At 43.2% G+C, this 20751-nt stretch overlaps 1 protein-coding gene across 1 annotated transcript; it reads right to left on the bottom strand.

The window, feature by feature from the left end:
* Positions 1-565: 565 nt before the first annotated feature.
* On the bottom strand, positions 566-17906 carry LOC311141968 (phosphatidate cytidylyltransferase 2-like). Its single transcript, XM_084177500.1, has 13 exons — positions 17659-17906; positions 15034-15176; positions 14467-14563; positions 13725-13822; positions 13043-13182; positions 11843-11901; positions 6432-6514; positions 5618-5705; positions 5368-5436; positions 5119-5271; positions 4431-4550; positions 4037-4140; positions 566-1928 (listed from the first exon to the last, which is right to left on the bottom strand). Exons 1-13 carry the CDS (start codon positions 17722-17724, stop codon positions 1805-1807), a joined length of 1344 nt encoding a protein of 447 aa, XP_084033626.1. The 5' UTR covers positions 17725-17906; the 3' UTR covers positions 566-1804.
* Positions 17907-20751: the final 2845 nt, after the last annotated feature.

Here is a 20751-nt window from a genome sequence, read left to right as displayed (position 1 = left end):
GTGCACAAATTTGTTTACATCCCTGTTAGTGAGCATTTCTCCTTTGCCAAGATAATTTATTCACCTGACAGGTGTGGCATATCAAGAAGCCGATTAAACAGCATGATCATTACACAGGTGCACCTTGTGCTGGGGACAATAAAAGGCCATTCTAAAATGTGTCTCAAGTTTTGAAGGAATGTGCAATTGGTATGCTGACTGCAGGAATGTCCAACAGAGCTGTTGCCAGAGAATTTAATGTTCATTTCTGTACCATAAGCCGCCTCCAACATCATTTTAGAGAATTTGGCAGTACATCCAACCGGCCTCACAACAGACCACGTGTAACCACGCCAGCCCAGGACCTCCACCTGCGGGATCGTCTTGAGGGGGGAGGGGGTATTTCTGTCTGTAATAAAGCCCATTTGTGTTGAAAAACTCATTCTGATTGGCTGGGCCGGGCCTATGCCCTCCCAGGTCCACCCATGGCTGCGCCCCTGCCCAGTGATGTGAAATCCATAGATTTAGGCCTAATGAATTTATTTCAACTGATTGATTTCCTTCTATGTAGTGTAACTCAGTAAAATCTTTGAAACTGTTGCCTTTATATTTTTGTTCAACACACACCTCTGGTGACAGTCAACCACCATGAACTGATCTCTGATAATGAAACTTGATCGGCAAATAAATAACCCAAATAACCATTGCTAAAACCCTAACTTATCACTCCCACACCAAAAGGAGAATAGTTTTACATAAAGTTCTTACATTCAGGCAGACAATTGTGTAGTAAACTATCAGAAATGGCAATCAAATACATTGTGAAAACAGATTAGTCTTCTATACTATTCCTTTTTTGTCATCTTACAACGTGTAGTCCATCCATTGCTGTGCAGGAAACAGCTTTACCCTTGACCTCCTTTCCGTAACACTTATGACATATTCAATAATCCGGTCAAATCCCTAGTGGTGTTTTGCTCCTAATTTAGACAGTCCAATTCCTCTAATGGTTCTACCCCCACATGATGTCACGTACACCATTTGGCTGGGTGTGAATGAAGCTGTAGGCGAAGAATGAGTGGCTACAATGACACCCTATAGTGCACTACTTTTGACCAGGGGGCCAATAGGGCTCTGATCAAAAGTAGTGCACTGTATAGGGAATAGCGTGCCATTTGGGATGCAAAGATGGTAACAAAAACAGCAAGAAACACATGTAGCATGACATATGCCAATAGCAGAATGAATCTCTACAGAGTAAAATGCACATAGACAAACCACAGGGATATAATGGAAGATGACAATGTAAAAACTCAACCATCAACATTAATACAAACAATTATTACAACGAATGAAGCATAAGACAGGCAGGGTGGCAGGGTGAGGACGATACAGTGGGAGTATGTTGCCCAGTGCATTAAAACACTAATAAAAAAATGTATATCATCAAATATTCACACACATTATAGGTATAGAACATCCTGTATACATGTGGAAATGTCCACCTGACCTCATCGTGGTACACAGATAAAGTGGCATCACTCTGTTGTAGATACTATGGCTGACATGACTACATAAACAGGTACAGTAACTCACAGACGCAACCTGAAACACTGACAAAGGAAAACAGTTTAGGACACACTGTCATAATGTACACACTCTCTCAAAGTCACACACACACACAATGGAATGACCCAAAGGCTTGTGTTCTTTCTCACACAAGCACCACACTTCTTCTCCCACACCTCTAGGGCTTCCTGGTGCCAAGGGGCTGCCCTCCTGTTCCCAGTAGGGTGACCCGACCCTGGGCCTGGCCATGGGGGCCCTATGCTGCCTCTTCCAGCAGACCCCTCTCTGTCAGGTGGGTCTTCAGGGAGTTGAAGATGTGGAGCTGCTGGTCCAGGCGCAGGGCTAGGAGTTGTTGGACCACCTTGGCAGGGTTAGGGCCCCTGGAGACAGAAGATTACACAATGGATCACATACAGGGTGACCTTATGACAGCACAAAGATGCCCCCAACAAAGGCCTGGTTAGTCAAACTGGTTGAGGCTGCAGCCTCATGTCTCTATACAACAGAGGACCCCCCTGGGAGAGAATTACAAATTATAAACTGGGTGGTTGGAGCCCAGAATGCTGATTGGCTGAGAGCCGTAGTATATCAGACCATCTACCACGGGTATGACAAAATGTATTTTTACTGTTCTAATTACATTGATAACCAGTTTATAATAGCAATAAGGCACCTCAGGGTTTGTGGTACAGTGGGGAAAAAAAGTATTTAGTCAGCCACCAATTGTGCAAGTTCTCCCACTTAAAAAGATGAGAGAGGCCTGTAATTTTCAACATAGGTACACATCAACTATGACAGACAAAATGAGAAAAAGAATTCCAAAAAATCACATTGTAGGATTTTTAATGAATTTATTTGCAAATGATGGTGGAAAATAAGTATTTGGTCAATAACAAAAGTTTCTCAATACTGTTATATACCCTTTGTTGGCAATGACACAGGTCAAACGTTTTCTGTAAGTCTTCACAAGGTGTTCACACACTGTTGCTGGTATTTTGGCCCATTCCTCCATGCAGATCTCCTCTAGAGCAGTGATGTTTGGGGCTGTCGCTGGGCAACACGGACTTTCAACTCCCTCCAAAGATTTTCTATGGGGTTGAGATCTGGAGACTGGCTAGGCCACTCCAGGACCTTGAAATGCTTCTTACGAAGCCACTCCTTCGTTGCCCGGGCGGTGTGTTTGGGATCATTGTCATGCTGAAAGACCCAGCCACGTTTCATCTTCAATGCCCTTGCTGATGGAAGGAGGTTTTCACTCAAAATCTCACGATACATGGCCCCATTCATTCTTTCCTTTACACGGATCAGTCGTCCTGGTCCCTTTGCAGAAAAACAGCCCCAAAGCATGATGTTTCCACCCCCATGCTTCACAGTAGGTATGGTGTTCTTTGGATGCAACTCAGCATTCTTTGTCCTCCAAAACGACGAGTTGAGTTTTTACCAAAAAGTTCTATTTTGGTTTCATCTGACCATATGACATTCTCCCAATCCTCTTCTGGATCATCCAAATGCACTCTAGCAAACTTCAGACGGGCCTGGACATGTACTGGCTTAAGCAGGGGGACACGTCTGCACTGCAGGATTTGAGTCCCTGGCGGCGTAGTGTGTTACTGATGGTAGGCTTTGTTACTTTGGTCCCAGCTCTCTGCAGGTCATTCACTAGGTCCCCCCGTGTGGTTCTGGGATTTTTGCTCACCGTTCTTGTGATCATTTTGACCCCACGGGGTGAGATCTTGCGTGGAGCCCCAGATCGAGGGAGATTATCAGTGGTCTTGTATGTCTTCCATTTCCTAATAATTGCTCCCACAGTTGATTTCTTCAAACCAAGCTGCTTACCTATTGCAGATTCAGTCTTCCCAGCCTGGTGCAGGTCTACAATTTTGTTTCTGGTGTCCTTTGACAGCTCTTTGGTCTTGGCCATAGTGGAGTTTGGAGTGTGACTGTTTGAGGTTGTGGACAGGTGTCTTTTATACTGATAACAAGTTCAAACAGGTGCCATTAATACAGGTAACAAGTGGAGGACAGAGGAGCCTCTTAAAGAAGAAGTTACAGGTCTGTGAGAGCCAGAAATCTTGCTTGTTTGTAGGTGACCAAATACTTATTTTCCACCATAATTTGCAAATAAATTCATAAAAAATCCTACAATGTGATTTTCTGGATTTTTTTTTCTCAATTTGTCTGTCAGAGTTGATGTGTACCTATGATGAAAATTACAGGCCTCTCTCATATTTTTAAGTGGGAGAACTTGCACAATTGGTGGCTGACTAAATACTTTTTTCCCCCACTGTATATGGCCAATATACCACGGCTAAGGGCTGTATCCAGGCACTCGGTGTTGCTTCGTGCATACAACAGCCCTTAGCCCTGGTATATTGGCCATATACCACACCCACCCGGGCCTTATTGCTTAAAAATAACAATAATCTACCAACACATCAGGATTGTCAGCCAAAGCAGTTAATACGCCTGTGGTGTTCTAGCTAGTTACCTGATGAAGCTGGCGATGTACACGTTGACGAACGTGGCCATGAGGTACTGGCAGTCGAAGCGGTCCATGATGCCACCGTGACCGGGGATGGTGTTGGCAAAGTCCTGGAATGACAATAACAGGCCAGAGGGACATGATGACATCAGAGCAATAGGGCATCAGAGCAGAGGACAACATAACACACAGCTTGTGCACTGTGGAGGCCCTTTGCTCAAGCAAAGTCCAAATAAGTCAATGCACAGCTTGCATGAAACTGCAGAGGATCACAAACAAAGTTGAACAACCAAGTGATTCCAGAAGCATAGATCATGAGCACTGCCAACTGAGAGGCTACTCAAATCTAGTGAGTCCACCGGGCCCTGTAATAACAGTGGTGAGGTGTTCTGACAGTCACCTTGATCTTGAAGGCCCTCTTAAAGCCGCTGGCAAAGAAGCCTCCGAAAGGTCCCATGAGGGAGGCAAAGGCAGACAGGGAGATGCTGTGAATCTGGAATGGGTAGAGGCGCAGTGTGGGCTGGAGAGAGAGGGAGAAAGAGAGGGGGGGGGGCGAGTGAGAGAGAGAGGTGTTAAACTACAGTCTCACATATGGTCAAACAGTTTATGCAAAAAGAGGAGAAATAAGGAGACAGGATTTAGGACTGTTTTGAAGGCCCTCGGATCAATGTTGTTTTTTGGGGGGGGAACTCAGACGGGGTCTCAACTTACAAACGAGGTAGAGTAGTAGAATACAGGTGCAATTTCAAAAATGTTTCTCTGTCAGCTAACATGTTTTTAGATTGGTAAATTTGTCTAGTGGCCAGCTATCTAAACTTGTAGTAATCAAGGTTGAATTAGTGACCAGGGGGCATTGATTTTGTTAGTCACTCTCACTCAAATATCATATTAAAAACTGCAAACATTTCTCTCCACCCCATGGCAAAATGTGTATAATTGCAGCAAACTAGCTTTATAACAGCAACCTTTTCTCTACACACCATAGCCAAAATGTGTAAAATGGAACAAAAAAATGTTCTCTCTGGGGCAAGTTAGACCAGACAGATCAGAAACAGAGACCAGCCAGACAGAGGACAGATCATGCTCACCCATCCAGTGAGGGACTCAAGGGCAGCAGGCAGGGCATAGTCCTGCAGCTGGAACAGGTCAGAGGGCTCACAGTCCACCTCAAAACTGTTATGGTCGCTGTTGAACGCCACCGGACACACAAAGAAGCTGTAGCCCGCCATCACATAGGACAACTGGAGAGAGGAGGACAAAGGGAGTAAGATAATTGGACTTGTGGGGAATTTAAAGGAAAACTTTAGCACTTAGTTATGGCAATGGTCATTTCTTACCAGGATCCCAAATATAACAGTAGAAAAGAATCCACCAATGAAGCCTTCCCAGGTCTTCTTAGGAGACAGCTGAATGGAACACAGTCACATTAACACATTAAAGAGTGTTCAAATGGTATCCCTTTTGCAAAATGCAACATACCTATTACATATTCACTCATATTCAATGACAATAATATTAGATAGGCTCGCCATGTTGCCTGTTGATGTTGACCATAGTTGTGTGACTGACAGTGCCAGTCTTGCTAACCTTAATGAGTGGAGTACGTCCAAAGAAGAAGCCAAACATGTAGGCCATGATGTCATTGCAGATCACACAGGAGATGGGCACGATGAACCTAGACAGAGAAGGAGAGAGGAACTGGTATAAACAACTGGGGCATATTCAATGGGGTGTTACATAAATATGTTGTGCACAGAGCATGTCTCTTCTACACAGTACAAGCCCATGATGTGGACCAACCTAACACCCTAATGCACTTATAATTTCCATCACATGGTTGTAGTGCAAGTCACAATTACATCAGCTAATAGCATTTTCACTCTGCAGTCAGTTCTCCCACTAGAGGTCTTCACGGAGCCACCTGTACCCGAGAACCGATTCGGGATCTGAACGGATTGGTTCGGATCTGATATGATTGTCACTGGTCTCGGGTATGTGTAATTTGAACTGACCGTACAGATCTGAACGTGACTGCTGCAAGACATAGAGATATAGAGAGAAATGGTATCATTTATGCTGCTGCTATTGCTTTTCATGAGAGTGGAGCGTGTTGCTCGCCACTCACAAGTCATCAAAGCGGCAATAGGCTACAGTCATGTGTGGCAAAAGTTAGGAGATATCTAATCAATGGAACATGGAATTTAAAAAACAGAATTAAAAGTTAAAGGAGCAGGATAGGTTACAACGACCAAGAGCCAATAGGTAGGCTGCTACTTAATATTCTAAATGAAGTTGTCGTTATTTGTAACTGTAGGATGAGAAAGCACATGAACTGCAGCCTCAAATAGCTTCACTAACTTCTCCCGGTTGGATGACGGAGACAGACAGGGACATTCCTTACCAGATCATTCCCTCAAACAGGTTGTGGATGATGAGGTGGGACTGGGTCACAACGATCAGCAGAGTTACATGAGTCCAGCCAAACTGACATGGAGAACAGGCAGGGAGAAAAACATCATAATATACACTGTCTTATATTGTGTATTATAGGATCTCTATGGAGAAAATTGAGATCAAGGAACCCAAAAGTTGATAGAAAATATGATTCAATTACCGTGGTATTTACACATACGCCCCATCTTTGCTTATATCTAAGTGTTAATGACATGAATGCCATTTGGCAGAGCAATCCTTACTGATAGATGTGTCATCATTGGTCTGTGGTCTTTGCAACAACACAAACATATCCTAGAACCCCTCAAATTAAAATCTGGACCTCGAAGCCAGTTCCCACTGCTTTCTTTCCATTCTTCCCCTCTAATGAGGCACTGATTTAGACCTGAGACACCAGGTGGGTGCAATTAATTATCAGGTAGAACAGAAAACCAGCAGTACTCCGGACCTCATAGGGTAAGATTTGAATAGCGCTGTAGACGAAGCCCTCAGCCCAGTCAGTGTGTGCCATTTTGCAGATCAGCTTTAATGCAGTATGCAGTTTTTAGCACGCAGTCCCTCTCACTGATTGATGTGTTACTGCAGTATTCAGACCCCTGGTCTTTTTCCACATTTTGTTACATTAGTCTTATTCGAAAATTGATTAAATAAATTGTTTTCCTCATCAATCTACACACAATACCCCATAATGACAAAGCAAAAACAGGATCTATAAATGTTTGCACCTTTGGCAGCGATTACAGCCTCAAGTCTTCTTGGGTATGACGCTACAAGCGTGGCACACCTGTATTTGGCGAGTTCCACCCATTCTTAAAAAAATTTAAATAAAAAATAAAGATCCTCTCAGGCTCTGTCAGGTTGGATGGGGAGCGTTGCTGCACAGCTATTTTCAGGTCTCTCCAGACATGTTCGATCGGGTTCAGGTTCAGGCTCCGGCTGGGCCACTCAAGGACAGGTCTTGAGCGCTCTGGAGCAGGTTTTCATCAAGGATCTCTCTGTACTTTGCTCCATTAATATTTTCCTCGATCCTGACTAGTCTCCCAGTCCCTGCCGCTGAAAAACATCCCCACAGCATGATGCTGCCACCACCATGCTTCACCGTAGGGATGGTGCCAGGTTTCCTCCAGCCGTGACGCTAGGCATTGAGGCCAAAGAGTTCAATCTTGGTTTCATCAGACCAGAGAATCTTGTTTCTCATGGTCTGAGAGTCTTTAGGGGCCTTTTGGCAAATTCCAAGTGGGCTGTCATGTGCCTTTTACATGTGCCACTACCATAAAGGCCTGATTAGTGAAGTGCTGTAGAGATGGTTGTCCTTCTGAAAGGTTCTCCCATCTCTACAGAGGAACTCTAGAGCTCTGTCAGAGTGACCATCAGGTTCTTGGTCACCTCCCTGACCAAGGCCCTTCTCCCCCGATTGCTAAGTTTGGCCGGGCGGCCAGCTCTAGGAACAGTCTTGGTGGTTCCAAATATCTTCCATTTAAGAATGATGGCGGCTAATGTGTTCTTGGGGACCTTCAATGCTGCAGACATTTTTTGGTACCCTTCCCCAGATCTGTGCCTCGACACAATCCTGTCTCGGAGCTCTACGGACAATTCCTTCGACCTCATGGCTTGGTTTTTGCTCTGACATGCACTGTCAACTGTGGGACCTTATATAGACAGGTGTGTGCCTTTCCAAATCATGTCCAATCAATGAAATTTACCACAGGCAGACTCCAATGAAGTTGTAGAAACACCTCAAGGATGATCAATGGAAACAGGATGCACCTGAGCTCAATTTTGAGTCTCATAAAGAGGCTGAATACTTATGTAAATAAGGATTTTTATTTTTAATACATTTTTCAAAAATTTCTAAAAACCTGTTTTTGCTTTGTCATTATGGGGTATTGTTTGTAGATTGCAAAGGATATATATATTTTTTAATCCATTTTAGAATAAGGCTGTAACGTAACAAAATATGGAACAAGTCAAGGGGTCTGAATCCTTTCCGAAGGCACTGTATGTTTCCTTGCAGCGCTCAGCTCTGTCACTGCCTTACATGGTCAAGCCAGAGCCCAGAACACAGAGCCTCTAGCTGTGTGTGTGTGTGTGTGTGTGTGTGAGAGACAAAGGCAGCAGCAGCAGATAAAGTGCCTTCAGAAAGTATTCAAACCCCTTTTTTCCACATTTTGTTGTGTTACAAAGTGGGATAAAAATTGATTTAATTGTCATTACAAAAAACCAATGTCAGAGTGGAAGAAAAATACTAACATTTGTATAAAAAAATATAAAAAAACTAACATATCGTGACTAGATAAGCATTGAACCCCGAGTCAATACATGTTAGAATCAGCTTTGGCAGCAATTACAGCTGGGAGTCTTTCTGGGTAAGTCTCTAAGATCTTTCCACACATGGATTGTGCCATTTTCCAATAAAAATTCTTCAAGCGCTGTCAAATTAGTTGTTGTTCATTGCTAGACAACCATTTTTCAGGTCTTGCCATAGATTTTCAAGCAGATGTAGGTCAAAAATGTAACTCGGCCTGTGCTTATCTCCATTCCGTTTCTTTTTTCTTTCTTCTTTTTTTACTCCCCAGTCCTTAACGATTACAAGCATACCCATAACATGATGCAGCCACCACTATTCCTGAAAATATGGAGAGTGACACTCAGTAATGTGTTGTATTGGATTTGCCCCAAACATAACACTTTGTATTCAGGACAAAAAGTTAATTGTTTTGCCACATTTTTTGCAGTATTACTTTAATGACTTGTTGCAAACAGGATGCATGTTTTGGAATATTTGTTTTCTGTACAGGCTTCCTTCTTTTCACTCTGTCAATTAGGTTAGTATTGTGGAGAAACTACACCGTTGTTGATCCATCCTCAGTTTTCTCCTATCACAGCCATTAAACTCAACTGTTTTAAAGTCACCATTGGCCTCATGGTGAAATTCCTGAGCGGTCTCCTTCCTCTCCAGCAACTGAGTTAGGAAGGACGCCTGTATCTTTGTAGTGTATTAATAACTTCACCATGCTCAAAGGGATATTCAATGTCTGCTTTTTTTTGTGACCCCCCCAAAGTATGCAAATGTTTTAATCAAACTATAATATTAATCTGACTATCCACAATACAGTGAGGGGAAAAAAGTATTTAATCCCCTGCTGATTTTGTATGTTTGCCCACTGACAAAGAAATGATCAGTCTATAATTTTAATGGTAGGTTTATTTGAACAGTGAGAGACAGAATAACAACAAAAAAATCCAGAATAACGTATGTCAAAAATGTTATAAATTGATTTGCAATTTAATGAGGGAAATAAGTATTTGACCCCCTCTCAATCAGAAAGATTTCTGGCTCCCAGGTGTCTTTTATACAGGTAACGAGCTGAGATTAGGAGCACACTCTTAAAGGGAGTGCTCCTAATCTCAGTTTGTTACCTGTATAAAAGACACCTGTCCACAGAAGCAATCAATCAGATTCCAAACTCTCCACCATGGCCAAGACCAAAGAGCTCTCCAAGGATGTCAGGGACAAGATTGTAGACTGGAATGGGCTACAAGACCATCGCCAAGCAGTTTGGTAAGAAGGTGACAACAGTTGGTGTGATTATTCGCAAATGGAAGAAACACAAAATAACTGTCAATCTCCCTCGGCCTGGGGCTCCATGCAAGATCTCACCTCGTGGAGTTGCAATGATCATGAGAACGGTGAGGAATCAGCCCAGAACTACACGGGAGGATCTTGTCAATGATCTCAAGGCAGCTGGGACCATAGTCACCAAGAAAATAATTGGTAACACACTACACCGTGAAGGACTGAAATCCTGCAGCGCCCGCAAGGTCCCCCTGCTCAAGAAAGCACATATACAGGCCTGTCTGAAGTTTGCCAATGAACATCTGAATGATTCAGTGGTGAACTGGGTCAAAGTGTTGTGGTCAGATGAGACCAAAATCGAGCTCTTTGGCATCAACTCAACTCGCCGTGTTTGGAGGAGGAGGAATGCTGCCTATGACCCCAAGAACACCATCCCCACCGTCAAACATGGACGTGGAAACATTATGCTTTGGGGGTGTTTTTCTGCTAAGGGGACAGGACAACTTCACCGCATCAAAAGGGACGATGGAGGGGGCCATGTACTGTCAAATCTTGGGTGAGAACCTCCTTCCCTCAGCCAGGGCATTGAAAATGGGTCGTGAATCGGTATTCCAGCATGACAATGACCCAAAACACATGGCCAAGGCAACAAAGAAGTGTCTCAAGAAGAAGCACATTAAGGTCCTGGAGTGGCCTAGCCAGTCTCCAGACCTTAATCCCATAGAAAATCTGTGGAGGGAGCTAAAGGTTCGAGTTGCCAAACGTCAGCCTTGAAACCTTAATGGCTTGGAAAAGATATGCAAAGAGGAGTGGGACAAAATCCCTCCTGAGATGTGTGCAAACCTGGTGGCAAACCATGTTAAACACTATTATTGCACACATAGTGAGTCCATGCAACATATTACGTGACTTGTTAAGCACATTTTTACTCCTGAACTTTTAGGCCTGCCATAACAAAGGGGTTGAACGCTTACTCATTTTTTATTAAATTGTAAAAATGTTGAAAAAATTCCACTTTGACATGATCTAAATGTAATACTTTTTTTACTTCAGGCATTAACAACAAAATGTGGAGGAAGTCGAGGGGTGTGAATACTTTCTGAAGGTACTTTAGAGCAGGGGTTCCCACATTCGTTCCCTCAGACCCCCATTACAGCATTGGGGAACGCCCCCCAGCGCGCACGCAACGTCTATTTCAATAGGCACAAGAGCTGTTCATGACAAACTGTTCACGCCCCTCTTGTTGGTGGAGTGAAGATTTTGCAGGTTTAAAGCTAAATTTTCTTGCAATTCTATACATCTTTCCATGTCTAATGTTCATTTCATGTGATACTTGAGTGACTCAAACATCACAAGAAAATCTATGGGCTAAAAAACATTGAGGTAAAAACGTTAGCTGACATGGGCAAGTTGAGTTGATCTGGACATTTCTGACAAGTTATAAATAGCTCTCTAAGGTATGCAATGACTGACATAAGAGGAAAACTGATGCACAACCCAATTTCGAAATTGCACCTTTCAAGAGTAAGTTGAAAGCAGGAATGGGGGGGGGGGGGTGGGGGGGAGAGAAGAACCACTGCTGTAGATGAGGCCCTGGCCTTATGTCCTGGAACGGACCCAGAACACTGCTGGAGGGCTTCCATGTTTTTAGGCCGGGCCACATCAATAATGTAGTAGCAGCCAAGAGGAAGAGGGCTCATATAATATAGAACACACAAACACTATGCCCAATACACTACACATACACTATGCCCAATACACTACGCAACACAAACACTCACCATGTAGAACTGCAGGCGATAGTGTTTCTTCACCAGGCTCAGCACAAACATGCAGAAACCTGCACAACACCAAGAAGAGAGTAACAAGTCAACAAAGCATTTTGGATCAGCCTGTTTTTAGTAGTTATTATTGTCATTCTTTGCTTTCAAACTGAGGACCAGCAACTGCACCCTTGTAATCATCCTAGCCATGTTTACATCACAAACTCAATCTTTAGTGACGCGTAAATGCCAATTTGGTTCTGGGTTCCGAGGTTAAAAGCCTGCCAAAGTCAGTAACAGATAAAAAGATAATCACATGAATGTGCAGCATTGAACTCTTCATTTCTTACAGTTCCAAGAATTCTATTCATTCCCAAAGCAGAGTAAGAAGACACCCTTCTGAGTAAGATGCTTTTATTGAATCAAACAAATTAGATCAAGCCAATGTGACCATAATCCAGTTAGGACAACTTGGATACGTGAATATTTCTACATCCATCCAATTCACATCCTTTTGTTACATAGGCTTCATCAGAGCAGAACAAAGCTAGCCTGGTCCCAGATCTATTTGTGCTGTCTTGCCAACTATGGTCATTGTGGTGGCCACATGACAAACAGATCTGGGACCAGGCTAGAACAAAGCACACAGGGTTCTGAGAGTTTGTCTGTATAGAACTACTTGACTCTGTGACCTCCTATATTATCTGGCACTGGGGAGATAGCCCGATTACCTTAAAAGCCTTTCCCTGCCAGCACTTCTACAGTAAACGACCTGGCCTGGTTTTTAAATGTACCCAAAGGGAGGAGTGAACGAAGGAGGGATGGGTATTTACTTTCCTCTCCTTTCAGCTTGAGGCACAGCGTCGAGGTGTGATCATGCAGTCAGAAACAGACGTTAGCGAGTCAAGTGCTGTCTGCCTTTACCACATCCTGCTGCACTGACTGACTGAAAGACGGAGGGTGGAGCAAGTAAAGCTTCCCTCTGAAACTTTTATCATTTTAAAAAGTTGTACCAAACCCTTGGTCAGGTAAAAACTGATAAAAAATGCAGAAGCTCCAACAGTGACTAAAGCAACGCTAAAGGACTCCCCTTCTCCCTCCCTCTCACTCTCAATACTCCCTGAAAGCACTAGATCGATTTCCTGTCTGGCCAGATCAGTGATGATGAAGGAAAACACAAGGAAAGGAAGCTAGTTAGAACTTGAGCCACAGCCTCACCAGTGAGGTACAGGGCGAAGGAGATGAGGCGGTGGTATTTGCTGAGGATGCGCAACGGCTCCTCCCTCTGCACCAGATTAGAGAAGTAGTCCGTCACCGTCTCTCCGTAGAAGAAATAGTTCACACACAGTAGGAAGTACCTGGGGGGAGGATGAGGAAGGGAAGGTGAGGTCAGAACTGTTGAAACAGAACACAGATCAACTGCACTAAGTAGCTGCAGAGTCAGATTGAACATGCACTATGCACTCTAGTCTAGAAAAGTCTGGTGTCATGGTGAACTTTGGGGTTGCATGTGTCTGAAGCCAGTAAGGGACATCATGGGTTCAATAATTACATCAATAATGTTAAGAGCTTTTCACCAGGTTTTTCCAACATAGTGCAATGTGAATGGCAAGAGACCACTGAGCGATCATACTACAAATACCATCACCACTACATTGGCTAAAATCCTATACCTCTATATACACTGATAATTTGATCAGCTAACTAACATGATAGAGTCTATCTGCTGATTGGTTTAATAACCTAGATAAACACTATAAACTGGGTAAACATTACCAAGACCAACAAACCTCAGGAAGTCTGCAATGAAATAAAACATGCAATTCATTATTTCAGGTCAACAAATGGTTAGTTGCAGTGTAACCTTAAACACAGACATAAAACTGTGTGTGTGTCTCACCAGCTCAACGTTCTGAACCAGGGAAGGTGGTAGGAGTGATATACACTGTAACCGATGTGGATGATCTCTTGGAAGCATTTGATCTGCACACACAGCACCTGGACAGAGACAGATAATCCAATATTACTGCAAATATACAACAGATCTGTAATAAATTACTGAGGTGTGCCGATGACCGTCTGAGTTTTAGTATCATCCCTTTGGTATCAACTACATGGTATTCCCCTACCACACATTTTGATATCGCTCTGACAACAGCATCTGGTCTGTGTATGATTCCTCGTTGCTCAAAACCATCTAATTTAATCATACACATTTGGACGTCTTGTGCTGCGACTATTTAGAGTTTTTGTGTTCTCAATTTAGTTCCTGCAGTGTCTGGATGTGGCAGCATGGTATCTCCCTCCCAGCAAGTCCAGCAGAGCATTAAAGCAGAGCAGAGAAGAGCCTGTTATTTCCACTGAGCTACACTCTGAACCTGAAACTATTAAGGACAGACAGAAACAGACAGACCCAATTGAATCCCTTACCCTCTCCTTAGTCTTCCTAACCCTTTGTTTCTGCAGATCTGTAAGGTGTGTAAGCAATATGGTAGAAGCTCCACCACTGCACTGCTTATTCCTATCCTGAACCTACAGATCTGGAAACAGCGAGGGGTTAGGGTCAAGGGAGAGGGAGCGATTTGGGATTGGCTAATAAACTGACTGACAGGAGGCTGAGGGAAGGGAGGAGAAGCACTCACAATCAGCATTAGCACCATGGGGCCCAGGTAGATGATGATGAAGAAGAAGGAGATCATGGCCAGAGTCAGGATCCCTCGCACCCACCAGTTCTTCCATCTGACAACACACACAGTTAATACCCATATACAGTGTAATAGATTGTCAAATGAACACAGTGAAATGAAGAGGTGAACAATAAGCATCCATATCAGTTGTTTGTGTGCACAAAATAATTGCTGGTCAAGACATTCCTAAAGAATGTCAATATAGGCCTACACAGATCAATATGAGTTCTAGTGAGTATAGCAGGTGGTGTTTCATAAGCATTCAATTATCCATGACTGAACAGCAGGATGTTGTTAGGATGGAGGAGCAAACATAAGATGGTAAATAAAAATGCAATCCGTTTGTTGTGTCCCAAATGGCATCCTATTCCCTATATAGCACACTACTTTTAACAAGAGCCCTATGGGACGCAGACATTATGTTTTGTGAAATGGTCATCTTTCCCTTGTTCCAAACAATTGCCAAATCGGATGTTGTGATTACCATGTGAAGAAAATCTATGTTATTTTGGTAGTGTTTACCGTGAGGACAGTCCAGACAGGGCTTTGTTGAGGACCTCGGGGGTGTCATCAGCAGGGACAGGCACCTCAGGGAGCCCTGTATCAGGCTTGGTCTCACTGTCAGACGCCCCATCCTTCTCTGCTTTCCCTTCATTCTCAGATCCCTACACACACAGAGAGAGAGAGGAGAGAGAGAGAGAGAGAGAGAGAGAGAGAGAGAGAGAGAGAGAGAGAGAGAGAGAGAGAGAGAGAGAGAGAGAGAGAGAGAGAGAGAGAGAGAGAGAGAGATGGGGAGAAAGTGAGTCATACAATGTAAACAAACACAGCTAGCTACCTATGAGGAATGTTCTCCCACTTCCTTTCTAGGTCAATTTTTTATGTCAGTGAACAAAAACATTGCAAGCAAGCTTGTAGAGCTTTTCTGCTTTGGTGTTAGGATATTCTGCGTGATAAATGTAGGTCTGATGGTGACAAAGTAATCAATATATTTCAGTGTCTGTCTGCCCCCTTGATGCTCCGAGAGCTTGATGCTGTGAAACTGCATTAATCCGGATGACCCTCTGCTTTTCCATGGCAACAGCCACCAAAATGTGTAATCAGGAGACAGCAGACACTAGACTGCTGTGATGAAGTCATCGTTGTCGCTCCCCTCTGCCCTCTCCCCCTGAGCACTACCAAAGTTACACTGTCGTCTAACCTCCTAATAACACAACAGATGGCTGTTAGCCTACACTCTTCCTGTCTTGGTTGCAAACACACACACAGTACACACACACACACAGCAGTAGCTATCAAGCTGATGGATCCTCCAGGCTCGCTGGTTTCCATGGTGACCATATCACGTCAGTCAGGATGCCCTGGTTAAAAATAGCCCCTCCTTTCAACACTCCTGCTACTGAAGAGACCATTTTCCCCTCACAGTTTCCTGTGAGGGAAAGAGTAGCACTACACTCTTTCCCGTTTCACATCATCAGAAGCAAAATATTCATTCAACCATGTTAAGTAATGGAGGCCTATGCCATTTCTACCTTGTCTTTTCACCTAGGCTACCACATTAATAGTCTTTTGACCTAGGCTACCCACTCACCCATACATACCGTACACACAAACAAGCCAGAAATAGTCACGTTTCCTCTGGGTATAAATAGGTTAGATCTATTTTCCAGTGTCCTTAAACTATGTCACAGTTACATCATTTGACTCATATACAAACCCCCCGCCAATCATGGCCTATTCTTCTAACTTTGGCTCAACATGGCTCATACAATTTCAACTAAAATAAAGTGAGCGTGCACATGACAGAGACACCATGTTCTCCATGGAAAGTTGCATCTACAGTCAGGGAACTCCTACATTGATGTCTGACTCTAAACTAAACCAAACCACAGACAGCGCCACAGGCCTATACCACTAGCACAACACAGCTGCATGGGGCCTGTCTGGCAGTTGTTAACACTATCCTTCTATTCAGCAGTCAAACACAGATTGGGGGTAATGTCAATTACTGATCAAAAACCACAATGCAAGGCCCTATGCCTAGCCAGGAATGCAAGGCGAAGTGAAGGGGGTAACACAGCATGTCTTGTAAGGACACAGAACATCGAATAATGCCCCACAGTGGAGCCTGTGTGTCATGTGAGAGAACAGGCAAGACACCAAAGCAGCTGGACACTGTCTATTTTTATTAGAACGTATGAACACCCTTGACTTTAATGTATAACTATGTTTCTTTCTTCAAAAGAGCCCACAACTGGCATCATACACACTAGCTAAGTTGAGGCCTTCATGGAAGTATATTTGTATGTGGCTACAAATGTGTATGTGGGTTGTCTTTCCTGCAGAGTTGATTGGCCATTTCATTTCAGCCTAGTTACCTTGAGTTGAAATCCAACCCATACATTGGAAAAACTAGGCAGAGCTTATGACTAAATTGAAGGTCGTTCCACCTCAAATAGCACAAGAAAGAGAATTGACACCCACCCTCTCAGATTGTTCTGAAATCGTTTCTGTTGATAGAAACAGATAAGATTAGCATTCCTGCAACATTATTTTCTTGAAATATAATTTTTATCGAGTTAATTGATTTCTCAAAGATCAAATTATATTTAAAATACAATGTTGCTGGAATGCTAATCGTACCTGTTTCTAACTACAGAAATGATTTCAGAACAATCTGAGATGGTGGGTGTTATGGCTTGCTGAAAAGACATGGAACGACCCTCGATTTAGTCAATTGAATACGTAGTTAACTAGCTACATCTAGCTACCTAACTTTAGCTGCCCTCTTTGACCTGGCATCAAACGCAAACGTTAGATAAGATAGCTAACCACTGTAGTAAAGGAGTGCCTTTCACGCCAGAAATAATGTTGGCAGCAAATCAGCATCCATATCATGTAGTTAGCATGTTAGCTATGTTTCGATAGCAAGCTAACGGTAGCTAGCGCAAATTAAATTGTAGATGTGGCTGGCCAACTAGCTAGCTTGCCTTTGACACTAGACATAGTTAACTAACCAGTTAAAACATTTACTATAATTATTTCTAGCCACTATCATAATTTGTGGCAAGGTCTCCCTGCATCATATGCATGTAGCGGATGTTTATCTTGCCTTGGCTAGCTAGACGGCAGTCCATTAACACTCCGTACCTTGTCTTCGGATTGTTGATGTTGTAGGTCGTTTTCCGTCGTTCCGCGGTGGCGTAGCTCTGTCATTTGTGCAACTCTTGTCCCAGCTACTACAGAGGACTGTCTGTTACAGCTTGCCAGCTATCTTACAACCTTTGCTAGCTTGCTAAAGAATAAATATGACCGTTTCGTTCGACAGAAATTATCCTTTGCCACGGATGATGCACTTTTCTCTCACTGCTTGCGTGCCCCTCCCACAGAGTCGTCTCCCGACGTTGCTAAATGGTCTGAGTTGCATTCTGTATCGCGACGTTTTGTAACGTTGCTTCGCAATGGGTGCGAAACACTCGTGAACATCCCTTTCAAATGCAATGCAAATAGTCCGGGTAGCCATTTGATTAGCTGTTCAGGAGTCTTATGGCTTGGGGGTAGAAGCTGTTAAGAAGCCTTTTGGACCTAGACTTGGCGCTCCGGTACCAGAGAGAACAGTCTGTGACTAGGGTGGCTGGAGTCTTTGACAATTTTTAGGGCCTTCCTCTGACACCGCCTGGTATAGAGGTCCTGGATGGCAGGAAGCTTGGCCCCAGTGATGTACTGGGCCGTACGCACTAGTGCAATAGAGATTGCATAATCTGTGGATCTGTTGGGGCGGTATGCAAATTGGAGTGGGTCTAGGGTTTCTGGGATAATGGTGTTGATGTGAGCCATGACCAGCCTTTCAAAGCCGGTGTAGTACGATTCAATCTTAGTCCTGTATTGACGCTTTGCCTGTTTGATGGTTCGTCGGAGGGCATAGAGAGCTTTCTTGTAAGTGTCCGGGTTATTGAAAGCGGCAGCTCTACCCTTTAGCTCAGTGCGGATGTTGCCTGTAATCTATGGCTTCTGGTTGGGGTATGTACGTACGGTCACTGTGGGGACGACGTCATCGTTGCACTTATTGATGAAGCCAGTGACTGATGTGGTGTACTCCTCAATGCCATCGGAAGAATCCCGGAACATATTCCAGTCAGTGCTAGCAAAACAGTCCTGTAGCTTAACATCTGCATCATCTGACCACTTCTTTATTGACCGAGTCACTGGTGCTTCCTGTTTTAGTTCTCTAGTCTTGTCTAGTCTAGACTTGAATGAGTTCCAGAGTTGGTCTGCTGGTTGTGGTTTTTGGGTTGCGGTTTTCATATACATTCATTTATATATCACTCTGTTGGTAGTGGGTTAAAATTAATGTATATCTAATCTATCCCGGCTGACAACGGGGGCATTTTGAAAATTAAATGTTTTTGTTTTGCAATTGGAATTTTTCACACTAAGTGGCAGCAAAGGCCCACAAATGTATTGAATGAGGACTGTTTGAGATGCTGTGTGTGAGTGTGAGCGTGCATGTGTGAGTGCGTGTGTGTGTGTGCATGCGTGCTTGTTTGTGTGCATGTGTGCATGTGTGCCTCTCCCTCCCCAGCAGCACAGAGATTTGTTCAGCCCTGTGGCGTGACAGAGGCACAGAGCTGTATAAATACTTAATGGCCTCCTGCAGAGTCAGAGTAAATGGAGAGCAGCATTGTAGACTAAACACAAGAGCTACGTTTTTAAGCTTCTCAGGGTGTTTCCCCTCTTTTCTCCTCTTAATATTCAATGTTCATTAGAGAGTAAAGCGTCATCCATGGAGCTTCAAAGTCTGAAAAGTAGGCTAAGAATTAACTACAATTTCTACAAAAACATCAGTGCTCATGTGAAATAGGCCTACTGTGAAGTCATGTTTTTTTGTTACTTTATTTGATTCTTGCATAAATTTAGTTAGTTATGTACTTGAAAATGTATCAATGGATCAATTCGGCACATTTGGGCAGACTTAATACAATATAGTCCAGTATTGCAACTCCTCACTGGATCAATCTGAAACTTTGCACACACACTGCTGCCATCTATTGGCCATAATCTAAATTGTGCCTAAACTGCAATATTATATTGTGGCATTTCTCTTGCATTTCAAAGAAAAAGAAAACTAGTTTTTTTGTTTGTATTATCTTTTACCAGATCGAATGTGTTATATTCTCCTACATTAATTTCACATTTACACAAACTTCAAAGTGTTTCCTTTCAAATGGTAACAATAATATGCATATCCTTGCTTCAGGTCCTGAGCTACAGGCAGGTAGATTTGGGTATGTCATTTTAGGCGAAAATTGAAAAAAAGTGTCCGATCCTTAAGAGGTTAATGTATCTAAAGAAGAATTAGAAGAATAATATATTAGAATTATAGAGAGTTGTAAAGATCCATATATTTCTCGGTTCATAACTGGTAAAATATTTTTTTTCTCCTAAAATGGTAACTGTTTATTACATTTGTTAAAGTAACACAGAAAGCAATTTTGTAACCAATTTCACATTGTTACATTTCATGCTTGGATTATGACTGCAGTGTTGTGTTTGTGATCTGTGATCTGTGGTATGTGGCGTTACTTCCCCAGGTTGCTGCAATATGTGCCACCCGACTTTGCCCAGTCATGTTATATTGCATATTGCGTATTGCGTATTGGGTGACCCCCCCCCACGGTGGTGTGATGTCTTGCTGTACTGTATGTCAGTGGCAGAATTTGGCTGGGGATCCTCAGGAGCTCCAACACGACTGCAGGGCTCTGGGACATCTGCAATGCAGAAGTCTATATATAGCGGTGGAGAAAGGGTGCCAGAGAAACTGAAAAAGAGGGGGGGGGGGGAGAGAGAGAGAGAGAGAGAATACATATTTGCATTAATTTGACCCTCAATTTGCCAATTTCCTGTTTTGACCTGCTGTTCTCTCCATCAGCAATATGTTGCTAAAGAAAAGTTAAGAAATCCCTTGGACCCTTTGAGAAGCCAAAAAACAGGACTCATCAGTGGATAAAACTGCCCTGAGGCACAGACCGAAAGATTGTTAAGTTGGTAACTTCGGCTAGATATAATCAGTTTCCTCTGCCACATCTGCTAATGAATTCTGTAGTACAGGAGTATGAAAAAACCACAACAAAGCCCAATAACAGATTGTATTTGAAAATAACAATAATTTCATACCTTGATTACATTGAGACATAATCACATATGTCTATTTATTTATTCGTGGGAATACTTGGGAACAGATTT

Source organism: Coregonus lavaretus, assembly GCF_964263955.1.
Source record: "Coregonus lavaretus genome assembly, chromosome: 14".
NCBI classification, from domain to species: Eukaryota; Metazoa; Chordata; class Actinopteri; order Salmoniformes; family Salmonidae; genus Coregonus; species Coregonus lavaretus.
The sequence above is the reverse complement of the archived record's forward strand: the minus strand, read 5'-3'. Positions and strand labels throughout refer to the sequence as shown.